This window comes from Podarcis bocagei (genome assembly GCF_964188305.1).
Source record: "Podarcis bocagei genome assembly, chromosome: 2".
In the NCBI taxonomy this organism is placed as follows: domain Eukaryota; kingdom Metazoa; phylum Chordata; class Lepidosauria; order Squamata; family Lacertidae; genus Podarcis; species Podarcis bocagei.
Window position 1 is genome coordinate 10571234 of NC_138126.1, and position 14002 is coordinate 10585235.

Sequence of the window (14002 nt, forward strand, 5' to 3'; positions counted from 1 at the left end):
TAACATTCTCATATTTCTCACTAGCGCAAAAGGAACTAAGTCTTGAGGCACCTTGAAGAGCAACAGATTTATTAGGGCACAGTTTTCTCAGTATTTTTAACATAATGTTTGTGAAGGAAAATATAGATATTAATTCTATCTACAATGGAGAGCAATCCATACCTCAAGGTTTTAAATGGCTCTTTGCAATAAGGAATAAATTATTCCTACCAGGCTTATTCACCACTCCTAAGAATCCTCCCATTGTGGTCTATATATCTGTAAATAATGTTTCCATGCCCTCTGTTAACTGTTCCTGAAACAAAAGATTTCACTACTGAATTCCACTTTTTTACTCTATTTGTTTTCGCAGTCATAATCAATTTTCCTATTAAAGCAATATTTTGAAATTCAGGAAGTGCCAAAGAACCTGAATTTTAAGAGACATTCAGCTTTCCAAGTTAAAATAGCACAATTAAAAATAAAATGTAAACATTTAGATGCTTCTTAAAGGTTTGAAACGTAACCATCAGAAATGGAGCCATAAACATGCCTTTAAATCTAAAGCTACATTTGCAAGGCAAGTATGTCTTTTTCATCATAGCTGTGCTGGAAAACAGTTGTCAAAAATGAGTAATTTAAGAACCAGCTTTTGTTGTCAGATGCTCCTTTGTATTCAGATCAGGCCTGAGTACAATTATGTAGCACTTGGGAATGAAGATGCAGCCCAGAAGCCCAGCACTGGAAGCCAAGATAGAGAAGATCTGCACGGCCACCATGTATTTCCCCTTGGTGCTCAGATAGGAGGGCACAAAGGAGACCCAAACACTGCAGAAGACCAGCATACTGAAGGTGATCAGCTTGGCTTCATTGAAGGCCCCAGGCAGCTTCCTGGCCAGAAAAGCCACTGTGAAGCAGATGGAGGCCAGGAAGCCCATGTAGCCGAGGGCAGCATAAAACATGGCAATAGACCCTTCATTGCATTGCAGGATGATCTCTCTGGGCTGGGAGCTCATGTTAGACTCTGGGAAGGGTGGAGAGATTCCCAGCCAGATGGTGCAGATGACAACTTGGACACTGGAACAGGAAATGACAATGGAGTTGGCCAGACTCTTCCCCAGCCATCTCCTCATCGTGTTTCCTGGTTTTGTGGCCAGGAAGGCCAGCACCACAGTGATGGTTTTGGCCAACACAGAAGAGATGGCAACTGAGAAGATGATGCTGAAGGCCATTTGTCGGAGAAGGCAGGTGGCTTTCCTTGGTCTTCCAATGAAGAGGAAGGAGGACAAAAAGGAAAGCAGGAGGGAGCTGAGGAGGATATAGGAGAGGTTCCGATTGTTGGCTTTGACTATGGGAGTTTCCCAGAATATAATGAATATTCCTAGCACAACACACGTGGTTAGGGATAAGAATAGGGCAAAGGAAGCTTGGAAGATCCCCAAAGGTTCTTCATACGCCAGAAAAGTGATGATCTTGTACAAACATTGATCTCTGGCCTTGTTTGGATGCTGATCTTCTGGACACCTGGTGCAACGCTCTGCATCTTGAAAGAGCACAAGGAATAACAACTTTACTGCTTTTCCTTAACAAAAAGTAATACCAAAGTGTTCCCCACTAAAAGAAAATATAAAAACTATTGTGTACAACCAGGGAGAGCAGGAAAATGACACTCAAAATGGACCTTGTTGGATTCAACTATATGAAACATTTGTGCCTGACAATCATCTGGGAGTTCATGGTGCCTCTTGTGCCAAGTCTGACTAACAGTCAAAGTAATGTCAAATTCCTGTATCTCAGGATTTTCTCCCTCTCTGTGTAGGCTTCTAATTGTCATTCAATGTGTCAATACAGCATGTATGAACACCCAGTGGGGAAAATGCCCAGTTGTGTTGTAGCAGTACATCAGTTCTAGAACTCCCCTTTAATAAACCCCGGACACCCGGAAGGTCCTTTGTCCTCTTCCCCAAGGGCAGGTCTTTCTGCTGGTGTCACCCACCTTCCTGAGTGGCCATTGTTCCTTCCGCACAGGGAACGCAGTCATAGCAGCAGAGCAGCATTCCTTCCTGAACTACCTTGAAGAATCCAGGCTGGCAACTTTCCACACACCTGGAAGTAGGCAAGGGCTAAGCATAAAGGGGCATCAAGGAAAACGTGTTAAGACTGATGTGTTAAGGATGATAACAATGCTTTGATTAATTATTTTGAGCCATATTTATACACTACTTTATTGCAGCAAAACCTCTCATGAGAATGTTTCCCTGTTTGATCCAAGCCCTAGTTCCTTCTGCTTCCTTTCCCCTGTTGCTCAGCTCTGTTTCAGTTTCCCCTCTTGTACATGATAAAGTGTCGTGATCACTGTATTAATCAGAGGTAGCTACACTTTATTCATTTGAGATCCATAGTTAAATTTCCTAGAAGGGTTCAAGTTAGGAGTCCATCTCTTTTTGCAAACAAATCTATTGCACACTTTTCTGGAAGTTGTTCCATAGAACATGGATTTACAGGAGCAGTTCAGGAAATATTGCCAGCACTGAGGCTGCTAAAAGCCACACTCTCTTATGGATTTTAAGTTTTTAGTGGTTTAAATATGAGAGGGGAAGGGGGAAACCAGTGGCCACATCATCTAGTTACTAAAAGACCCACCTTGAAATTACACTCCCAAAGCAGCTGATTCATGCATATACAGAGTTTCACAGGGACCCACTGTTAGATTTTCAAGGAATGCCGGAGGCATTTGAAGGCAGTGCGACACAAAACATGATGGCATGATTTGAATTTAACGGATGGGAAATCTAATAAAATGAAACAAATTATTTCCCCCACCTTGATGAGCCATTTGGGGCACACAGTGGCATTCTGGTCGATGGAGCACTTTAGGTCTAGGGATTTCTGTCTATTGATGATCCCAATGATCTCTCTAAGAAGGGACCGATTTGGAAACACCATCCAGTTCACAATGTCCAAGTCAGCTGCCGGTTCCCCGTTCTCATCCAAATACACTCCGTCCATTGAAGAATTGTAAAACTGGGCATCTCCCAGGAAAGAGTGGAGCTAGAATGGCAGAGAAAAGGGCTGCATATAGAATAGGGGAAACAACACTGACTATTCAACTCTGCACATTTCATGCTTGGATCTGCTCTCGTTTGGGATTGGCTACAGAGTGTCAGGGACTGGTTGGGCAGTTTGGTGGGAAGCACCAGCCAGGGAACCCCAGGGGAGGAAGGCTCAGAGCCAGGGGATTGGTGATGGGAGACTGAAGGGAGCTCAGAGGAAGAAGACTGCAATGAGGGGCTGGATGCTGAAGGGGCAACAGGGTTTAGTGAGCAGGGAGAGTCGGTGATGGGGAGCAGTTCAGGTTCTGAGGCTGAAGCAGAGGAGAAGGGTGAAGAGGCTGCTGGAGAAGCCAAGGACCTTTTGGGAATGATAAGGACAGAAATATCTAAATTGTACAAAAATTATTTATGTATGCAACTACAGCAGCTAATCTCCTAAAAAAGGAAAGAAGCAGAAGTCCCTGCAAATGAAAAATGGATACAAAATCTAATGCAATATGCAGAAATGGTAAAACTTACCGGAAGAATAAGAAACCATCATAACAAACTTTTTTATAAAAGTATTTTGATATGGTTTATTGAATATTTACAGATAAATTTCAAACATCTAAAAACATTGGCAGGATTATTGTAACATCCTGCAATTTCATAAGAATATATATTTAAAGTAGATAATTAAAAGAGGAAATTAAATGGATTTGGATATGCAGAAGATATTAAAAAGTAAATTTAAGGAACCATAGAAGGAGGGGGAAAGAAGTCAGTTTTTGAAAAGTAAAAATGACTGTAAAACGTATGAAATGTATAAATTAGAAAAGTATAAATAAAACTATAAAAAAGAAGAAAAGACCATTCAGGAAATGTTGCTGAGTTGTATGCTGTTTTCTGGAATAACTAATCAAATGTATAAATTTAAAAAGTACAAATAAAAACTTTTAAAAAGATAAAAGACCGAAAGGAAAGTGTTGCTGAGTCATATGCCGTTTTCTTGAATAAATAGTTAAGAACTGCCTGCCTCTTTGTTCTGAGCTGCATGTGACTCCAGTCTGGCAACAAAAGATGTACAGTGAAGGTGCCAGACAAGCTTCCCTAGGCTCTGCAACTCTTAAGCTGGAATTGTAATAGTCTGAACCTCCCTCGAAAGAGGAGAAATGTGTTTCACCTATTGAAAAAAGAACATTTGGACTTGATTTGTTTACAGGAAACTCATGTGACAAGATTGCATAGAAAACTACTCATCAATAAGAGACTAGGCCAAGAATTTATTTCATCAGATAAAGTTAAGAAAAGAGGAGTGGTAATCTATGCAAAGGAAAAACTCTCTCCGAAATTGATGTTTAAAGATGAACAAGGAAGATTTCTGGCAATTGAAATTCAAGTTCAAGGTGAAAAATTTTTGATACTAGGGATTTACGCACCTAATGAAGGGAAGTCGGAATTTTTTAAGAAGTTGCATGAGACATTACTGGACTATTTGGACTACAATTTAATCATGATGGGAGATATGAATGGAGTAGTATCTACAAATATGGACAAATCACAAAGACAGGTAGTCTCCAAAGATGGGAGACTACCAAAGACCTTCTTTGAAATGACTGAAAATATGGACTTGATTGATATTTGGAGAACAAAGAACCCTCTCGAGAGAGAGGGAACTTTCTTTTCTGAAGCTATGATGACCTGGACTAGAATTGACCAAATTTGGATTACTAGTGGGATGGCTCCAAAGATTAAGAAAGTGGAAATCTGCCCAAAGACTTGCTCCGACCATAACGCCATAAAGATGGAGATGAAATTCTCAACAGCTGGTTCTTTTAGATGGAGGATGAATGACACCTTATTTAGAGATGAGGAGATCTATAAAAAGGCCCAAAAAACATTGAAGGACTATTTTGAAATAAATTTAAAAACAGACGTGGAAAAAAGAGTAATCTGGGATGCAAGTAAAGCTGTGATGCGAGGATTTTTAATACAGCAAAACTCAATAAAAAAGAGAAAACAAAATGAAAAGAAGGATAAGATCTTGGAAAAGATAAAAGAAGGAGAGAAGAAATTGAGATCTAAACCAAAGTCCCAGGAGATTCTGAGAGAGATTAAGTTATATCAGACACAATATATGGAACTGATGAATCAAGAAATAGAATGGAAGATCAGACAAATGAGACAAAAGGCATTTGAATCTGCAGATAAATGTGGTAAACTTCTGGCTTGGCAATTGAAGAAAAGACAGAAACTGAGTACGGTTACAAGCCTAGAAGTTGATGGAAAGAACATTTTTAAGCCAAACGAGATTAGAAACTGCTTCCAGAGTTACTTTAAAAAACTATACTCACAAGGGCCGCAGAAGGAAGAGGATATAGATGAGTTTCTTAAGAAACATGGATTACAAAAAATATCTCATCAAAGTAAAATAGACCTAAATCAGAAAATAACTGAACAAGAGATAGAAGGTGCCATTCAAAACATGCAACTGGGCAAATCTCCAGGACCAGATGGGTTGACTTCCAGATACTACAAAGCTTTGAAGGAGTGGTTATTACAACCTTTGAAGGAAGTCTGCAATGAGATTTTGGAGGGGAAAAAGGCACCAGAATCGTGGAAAGAAGCGTATATTACACTCATACCGAAAACAGAGACTGAAAAGACTCAGCTTAAGAACTACCACCCTATATCATTACTTAATGTGGATTACAAAATTTTTGCAGACATTTTGGCAAAAAGACTGAAAAAAGTATTGGTGGAAGAGATTCATAAGGACCAAGCAGGCTTTCTCCCAAAAAGACATTTGTCAGACAATGTGAGGAACATAATAGACATTTTGGAATTATTAGAGGTGAACATAAACACTAAAGCAGTTCTGATATTTGTGGACGCGGAGAAAGCCTTTGACAATATTTCTTGGAGTTTTATGAAAAAGAATCTACATGGGATGGGGGTAGGCCAAGGATTTGAGAATGGTATGGGTGCAATATACTCTGAACAAAAGGCTAAGTTAATTGTAAATAATGTGATAACTGAAGAATTTAAAATAGAAAAAGGGACACGACAGGGGTGCCCAATTTCCCCATTACTTTTTATATCAGTCCTGGAGGTGTTGCTAAACATGATTAGAGGTGACCAGCTGGTTAAAGGGGTTCGGGTTGGAGCTAAACAGTATAAGGTAAGGGCTTTTGCAGATGATCTAGTACTTACTTTACAAGAGCCAGACACTAGTACGAAAAGGGTTTTAGAGTTAATTCAAGAATTTGGTCAAGTTGCCAGATTTAAACTGAATAAACAAAAAACTAAGGTTTTGGGGAAAAAATTAACAGTCATGGAAAGGGAGAAATTTCAGAATGAAACAGGCCTGACAGTGGTTAAGAAGGTGAAATATGACATCTAAGAATGTGAATTTGTTTAAAGATAATTATGAGAAATGTTGGTCAGAAGTTAAAAAGGATCTAGAAATATGGTCAAATTTGAAGCTTTCCTTGTTAGGCCAAATCGCAGTCATAAAGATGAATGTATTGCCTAGAATGTTATTTTTGTTTCAAACATTGCAAATTCTTGACAAGATGGACTGTTTCAAGAGGTGGCAGAAGGACATTTCGAAATTTGTCTGGCAGGGCAAAAAACCCAGAATAAAATTTAAGATTTTAATGGATGCAAAGGAAAGAGGGGGATTTGCCCTGCCAGACTTAAAACTGTACTATGAATCAGCAGCGTTCTGCTGGATGAAAGAGTGGATGCTCCTCGAGAATACAGATATCTTGGACTTGGAAGGGTTTAATAATATATTTGGATGGCATGCATATTTATGGTACGACAAGGTTAAAGCGCACAAAGCTTTTAAAAATCACATTGTTAGGAAAGCATTATATAATGTCTGGACCAGATATAAAGATTTGATGGAAAACAAAACTCCTAGATGGCTGTCGCCATTGGAGGCTAAAGCTGTGAAAAAACTTAATATGGAGGCTAAATGGCCAAAGTATTGGGAAATTTTGGAACAAGACGGTGATAAACTGAAATTACAGAGTCATGAGAAATTGAAGACCAAAGTACGAGATTGGCTCCATTATTATCAAATAATGGAGGTTTATAAACAAGACAGGAAAATTTGCTTCCAGGTGGAGAAATCAAAATTAGAAACAGAATTGTTAGAACCCAATGCTAAGAATTTGTCTAGAATGTATAACTTGTTGCTGATATGGAATACACAGGGTGAAACGGTCAAATCAGCTATGATTAAGTGGGCACAGGACATTGGTTATAACATTATGTTTGCTGACTGGGAACAGTTGTGGGCCACCGGTTTGAAATTTACGGCATGTAATGCCTTAAAGGAAAATATTATGAAAATGATCTATAGGTGGTACATGACCCCAGTCAAGCTAGCAAAAAGTTATCATCTGCCTGACAATAAGTGTTGGAAATGTAAAGAAGTTGAAGGTACTTTTTATCACCTTTGGTGGACGTGCCCGAAGATTAAGGCTTTCTGGGAAATGATATATAATGAAATGAAAAAGGTACTTAAATGTACTTTCCCTAAGAAACCAGAGGCCTTTCTCTTGGGCATTGTCGGCCAATTGGTGTCAAAGAAAGATAGAACTTTTTTAATGTACGCTACCACAGCAGCAAGAGTACTCATCGCAAAGCATTGGAAGACTCAAGATCTACCCACTCTGGAAGAATGGCAGATGAAGGTGATAGACTATATGGGACTGGCAGAAATGACTGGCAGAATCCGTGATCAGGGGAAAGAGACGGCGGAAGAAGATTGGAAGAAATTTAAAGTTTATCTTAAGAAACATTGTAAAATTAATGAGTGCTAAAATGTCGAGATTTTAGGGGGGGGAAAGGGGGTTTACAGCTGAAAAAGATTAAGTAAAAGAAAAGGATAAGGGGAAAATTTGATAAAACTAAGCTTTAGGATTTGCTGAAATAATTTTGGAGATTGGGATGTAGGAAGGGGAGGTATGGGGAAGTTGGCGAAGTAAGGTTTAAGAACAAGGGATATGAAATTATACATGTTTGTTTGTGTGTTTATTTGTTTGTATGTATAAAAAATGTGAAAAACCAATAATTTTTTTTTTAAAAAAGACAAGCTTCCCTGGAGACAGCATTCTCCAAACGGGGAGCCACTGCAGAAAAGGCACATTCTCGTGTTGCCACCCTCCAGACTTCTCATGATGGCGGCACACAAAGAAAGGCCTCAGATGATGATTGCAGCTATTATCTCCTCTGAATAAAAATATTCAAGATAAAAAATATTCAAGATACTCTATATGAAATGGAAAATTTAGTTCAAAGCATATTAATGGGATCAGAATAGAAATATGTCAGAAATATGACAAGTGTCCATATACAGTGGACTCTCGGATTGCGAACGTGATCAGTGCGGGATGCATGTTCACAACCTGCAACGTTTGCAACCTGTAGCGGCGCATCAGCGCACAGGCGGGTTGTGATTCAGCGCTTCTGCGCATTCGCAACACCCGAAACCCAGAAGTAACTCGGGTCTGTAACCTGAAAAAACACAACCTGAAGCGTCTGTAACCCGGAGTATGACTGTGTATCAGACTCTATTGTAATGAGAAGATGAGTCACTCAGACACTTAATACAGGCTCCATCAACACGCACAATCTTTGGACAAAGGATAGAGCTTCTCACCTTCCCACCGCATTCCCCAAGTTCTCAAGCAATCTCCAAGGCAACCGTTCAGGAATTGTACAATTGATTGCCATGTTTGGCTGAGATGTCCAAGATGGGAAATGAAATACCTGCCATGGTTGTAGCCTTTGAACTTCCAGACTGTCCTTCAACCTCCACTTAGATCTAGAGGAATACGCAGCATCTAAGGAACGGGCCACAGCTTGGACAGTGTTGTAAATCCTGTAGCTGTTTAGAGATAAGAGTCTTTCCAGATATTCTTGGGGCAGCATCTCCAGTTCCTCTCTTTCTCTGCATCTTGTCCAGTTTTTCACTGACAATGTATTCTGTGAATAGGAACAATTAAAAGCTTCCTCCCAAAACTGCTTGATTGCAAAGAAAAAGGCATAAAAATTATCATATTTTGTCCATTTATTTGCCCCAATAGAGAAAGAAAGAATACTGTGAAAGTGCTGGAAATCTAAAAGACTGTCGATGAAATCTACACTCAAATCCCACATAGATGTTGTGATCAAGACTTTCCCTGCAGTGGGTTTGACCAGCTGGTCAAATATTATTTTTCCAAGTCGTATTCCCAGCAAGAAATAATTAGTTTCTACATAATAAAAAAATACATGGACTTGTCCCCACTTTTCTAACGGAGGAACATTGACTGTCACATGGTTTGTATAAATTTGTGGGATGCTTAGTGAGATGGCAACGCAAATGCCACTCTCTAATAGCACAGGTGTCAATTTCTTCATGAACCTCTTTCCATTGTCGGTATCTGGAGCAATGAGACCAATGAACGTCCATCTGAAGTGATGGAGCAGCTTGACAATCACTGGGTAAACGGCATCTTCTTTGGGGACTGTCCGATAGAAAAAGGGGAACTGCCTCTTGTCATTCAGAGCATGGGAGCCAAAGGCGTAGTTGACCTGGCAAGAAAAGAAGGACTGTTGGATTGCAATGTTTGGGATCAAAGACGAAATAGTTCTTACCCCCAATAACATATATTTTCTTTATAAAGACACGTTGCTTTTTTTGCCCAGACTTTCCTTGGCACATAAGATTGCATCCCATCTTTATCTTTATGAAGTCCTTCAGTTCCTGTTTTCATCTTTTAAAATAAGCTTTTATCCTTCTATTTTACTGGTATTCTACTGTACATTTCAACAATTTTCTTACTGCTTTATGTGGTGCACTACTAAAAGGTTTTTAAATTATTGAGTGGGTTATGAAAGTTTTCAATTAATAAACAAAATTTCACCGTTTCACTCAGGGGAAACTTTCTGCTTTATTCACTTTTTAGTGGTATGGTGACTAGTATGAGGGAAGTTCCCTTCCTTCTCATTTTATATGCACAGGCATACAAACACACAAACACACACACACACACACACACACACACACACACACACACACACATCCACATTTGACACAAATGGAAGGGAGGAAGGACAGGTAATATCCAAAAGAGCACAGCAATTCATCTGACCATTCCTTATCTCCTTTCTTCAATCCCTTGACCTCCTATGTCTTCCTCATTCTGAGTTGACACTACCCAACACTTTCATGGCTGAGAAGCACAGCCAGATGATCCCACCATCTCCATTCCTACCTGTGGCATTTTATAGATGCCTAACATGCTTGAAATCTGGATGGAGTTTTGAGAGTCAGAGTCAGCCCCTTCAAGAACAGCAATCAAGTTATTTTGTCCTCCACAGTTGTAGTTTGGAACATTCGCCTGTCTAGAAGAGACCAGGTCTACCAAAGCTTCATACGTTATCCTTCCTTGAAAAAAGTTCTCATAGATATTGTAGCCCAGAGTGATGTTGGGCAAGAGCCTGGGATTCTGGTTGATATGCTGAATGGCAAAGAAGAAGGACAGGGGCAGCCAGTACTTTGTTCCTGTTTTCCTGAAAAAATGTACATATCATATCATATCCTCCAGCATTCAGTGAATATATCACTTCCAACTCTTGCTTTTTTTGGACAAGCTTCTAAGGATAATCTAAAGTCCTGGATCCAGTTTCTAGAATTTAATCATACTAACACTGATCCAAGTTCGGATGTTTGACAGCCAATCCTCACTTAATGTTGCCTGATTGTTGGGAAAGCCTTGTTCAGTCAATACTCATTATTCTATGGAAAACAAAACTAAAATAGAGTGAATTTTTCATGATGGAATTAGATGGGCACAGACTTTCAAAGAATAATAGGAGATAAAAGGTTTTTAGAGGCTCATTAAATAACACGGAACATCTATTTCCCCCTCTCTCACACTCTCCTCCCTTCCCCTCGGGTCCCTTCCAAGCCTGTTATTTTTATAAGTAATTTTATTGATTTGTTTTAAAAAAGAATGCAAACATTAAAAAAGAAGGAAAATAAAGAATTAAAAATATAGACCCCAAAGCACCACAACCTGGCAGTACCAAAGTACACAGATACACTACAGCTCCAAAAGGATGATAAGTAAAAATCAATATTACGCGGAGCAGCAGTAACCCCATTCCCCTAAATTGACTTACTTACGAAAGCTGGTAGAGGGAGGCTCATTGAAGTGCCACGGATTTAATACAGCACCTGTGGCAGAGAAGACTCCACTAATGAGGTGGTTTCCTGGCCTGTAATAATTGAATGGCTCAATCCAGTCTCTCTCCAAGGTCAAGGGGCATTTTGCCTTCACTCCACAGTCTGCATGAGGCAGGAAGAGCAGGAGAAGCAGTACCATTCTGTGCCTGCTTGGAACACCTTCCTTTCCTGTGACTGCTCCTCTGAACTAGAAAATAATTAGATAATGTTGATGGAATGCAACCAAGACTTCACACCTAGAAGGAATAGAGGTCAGCCTTGCACCCTTGTATAGCAATTTGCCTGTCCTAAATCTGAACCCAAATTGTCAGTGGCACAGAAGGCCTTTATGCACCAATCCTTTTTACGGTCGTAATGACCGTATGTTGTTGTCAATTCAGATATCTCCTTAAGTGGATGATTCAAAGGTGATCTTTGGAGAAATCTCTGGAGCTTTGTTGAGAAGAAGATGAAAGAAAAACCCCTCTATGATTTTGATAATTATAAAGGGAAAAAGCATGGACTCTGAAATGCCCTCAATTCTTTACATGGCTTCATGCGCAGGTGCAGGCTGTTGAAAAACATGTTTGCAAAAACTCCCACATGTGCCTTCAAACTCTGAGAGGCATAAGAGAATGGGCAACTAAAAAGTCTTTGGTGAAAGAAGCTCATTCCACACCCTCCAACATTCCTCTGATGTAAATCGGGATGCACATAGATTGGTCCCATGCTCTCGCGGGAGCCTGCTGACCTGTGCAACAGTGCGGCACCACTGCAAGCTTGAGCAAGGTCATGCCTGGGATATGGAAGGCTGAAGGTTTAGAAGGGTTGTGCTTCTGTATCACAAGGGCTGACAGGGAAGTGCCGGGCCATTGCAGGTCAAGAAGAGGCTGGGGAGACAGCGAGGTCATTCTGGTTTGACTACTTCAGCTCGAGAAGTTGCAGGAAACTTAGCTCCAGCCCCACCTTTCCCCTCTAGCTTCTCACTCTGGAGCCCTCCCCAACAGACGGAGACTGCGAAATGGGGGTGAGCTCCTCCCCTGGGTCTGTCTGTCAACATGTAGGACTCTTCTAGATCAAGGTGTGAGAGGAGAGCCAGCAGGACTGAGACTGTTCTGCTGTGGGATGGCAGGTGTACCCCCGATTCCTCACTGTCTGTGTCTCTGCTCACATTGAGACACTCAGCCTCCGGCCTTGTCCTGGAAGGGCCTCCACCTTCTGACACCCCCCTTGATTCCAGCACCTCCCAGCTCAGCCCTTCCCCCTTGTCCCACCACCAGGACCCAGGGGTTCAGTCCTCATCTTCCCTGTCTTCCTTGAGGGGCTCTTGGATGGGAGGCTCCCCCGCTCCTCCTCATCCAGCCAGGCCGTGATACTTGAATATGGACCATGTTGAGACACAGGTCAACTGAGGTGTCCCACCCCCAGCCACCGCAGGAAGCTCTATGGTCCGCAGGCCCCACCCTTGGCTTCTGGAAGGAGACAAAGGTCTTGAGGGCTGCATGCAGCTCTTGGGACTGTGCATTGGAGCACCCCAACTTAGAGGAACTAGACAAGCATGTCTGATTTCACCCTTGCTTTTTCATATTTGCTTCTGCTATTAGACAACATAGGGAGATCTATGGAGTAGTCCACAATTCAGTTGAATATAAATTGAATTCATACGCAGATATATTCTTTTGATTGTTTCTAAACCTCATTTTACAGTTCCCATGTTTATGCTGATAGATGTTTTTGGTTAAATATCACAATACGCTGTTAACTGGTGCAAACTGACAGAAGCCAGCTGTCACAAATGGCGCTGTATAGCATTTGAAAAAAGACACAGAGAGCCAGCAATATTTTCAGGATGGTATGAGCAGCTCCTTCGACCACTCTCCTCCGATTTTATTCTCCTTTGTTCTCTTCTGTCGCATGACCGTTTTTCAAGGTCTCACGTTACCTCATCCGGTCATGGCTTTTACCCACCCATCGCCATATAAGGTAATTACTGCCCAGAGGAAACACAACTCCATATAAGGTTATGCACTTAATACGCTGCAAGGCACGGACATGCAGGTCACCGAGGTCAGCGAGGCACCAGGTGGCGCTACAAGCCTTTGCCATGACTTCATGGCTCCCACATGCCCTCTTTCTTTATTTTATTAATCAGAGTCATATATGTCAGTACCAATACGGTTATATCGAGCGCGATAGGCGACTCTTGTGAGGCCGGAAGCAGGCCGCTGACGGGAGAACCATGCAATACATATAGAGATTAAAAAGAATACATTGTATACAGCAACACAAAATAACGCAAATAACTACTATAAGGATCACTAAAATCAATAAATGTCGAAGACAACTTCCATCCGGAAGCCAAGAATATAAGAATTCTGATTCCAAGCTGCATGGTAGGCTTCCTTTCTAGTTTATTAGCCATGCACTGGTGTCACTTCTATAGCACTGAGATTGGTCACTGTATGTTCCTTTAAGAGAACAAGAGCTATTAAAAGTGAAATTCAATGTATATTGACAGTTTGGATATATGCCCTATGATTCTTTCCCCTCTTTAATTTGAAAACAAATGGGAGCAGGCTCATGGAGGGTCAATTGTACTGGAGGCCAAAAAGTTTGCTTAGGGGATATAATATTAGTAAATTGAAAAGATCCATTGACAGGCACACCATGAAGCATTAAGCCTGAATGATGGGCAAAAGGCGGCATGTGCATACACAACCAACATTTAGAAGCATGCAATAAACTGGTAAACATAATCATATCT

At 40.8% G+C, this 14002-nt stretch overlaps 1 protein-coding gene across 1 annotated transcript; it reads right to left on the bottom strand.

Moving 5' to 3' along the window:
- Window positions 1-617: 617 nt before the first annotated feature.
- LOC308579760 (vomeronasal type-2 receptor 26-like) lies at window positions 618-11398 on the bottom strand (the record flags this gene model as incomplete). Its single annotated transcript, XM_081180694.1, has 6 exons — window positions 618-1522; window positions 1976-2102; window positions 2803-3030; window positions 8796-9602; window positions 10286-10583; window positions 11196-11398. 6 exons carry the CDS (start codon window positions 11396-11398, stop codon window positions 618-620), a joined length of 2568 nt encoding a protein of 855 aa, XP_081036820.1.
- Between the last annotated feature and the right edge of the window lie 2604 nt (window positions 11399-14002).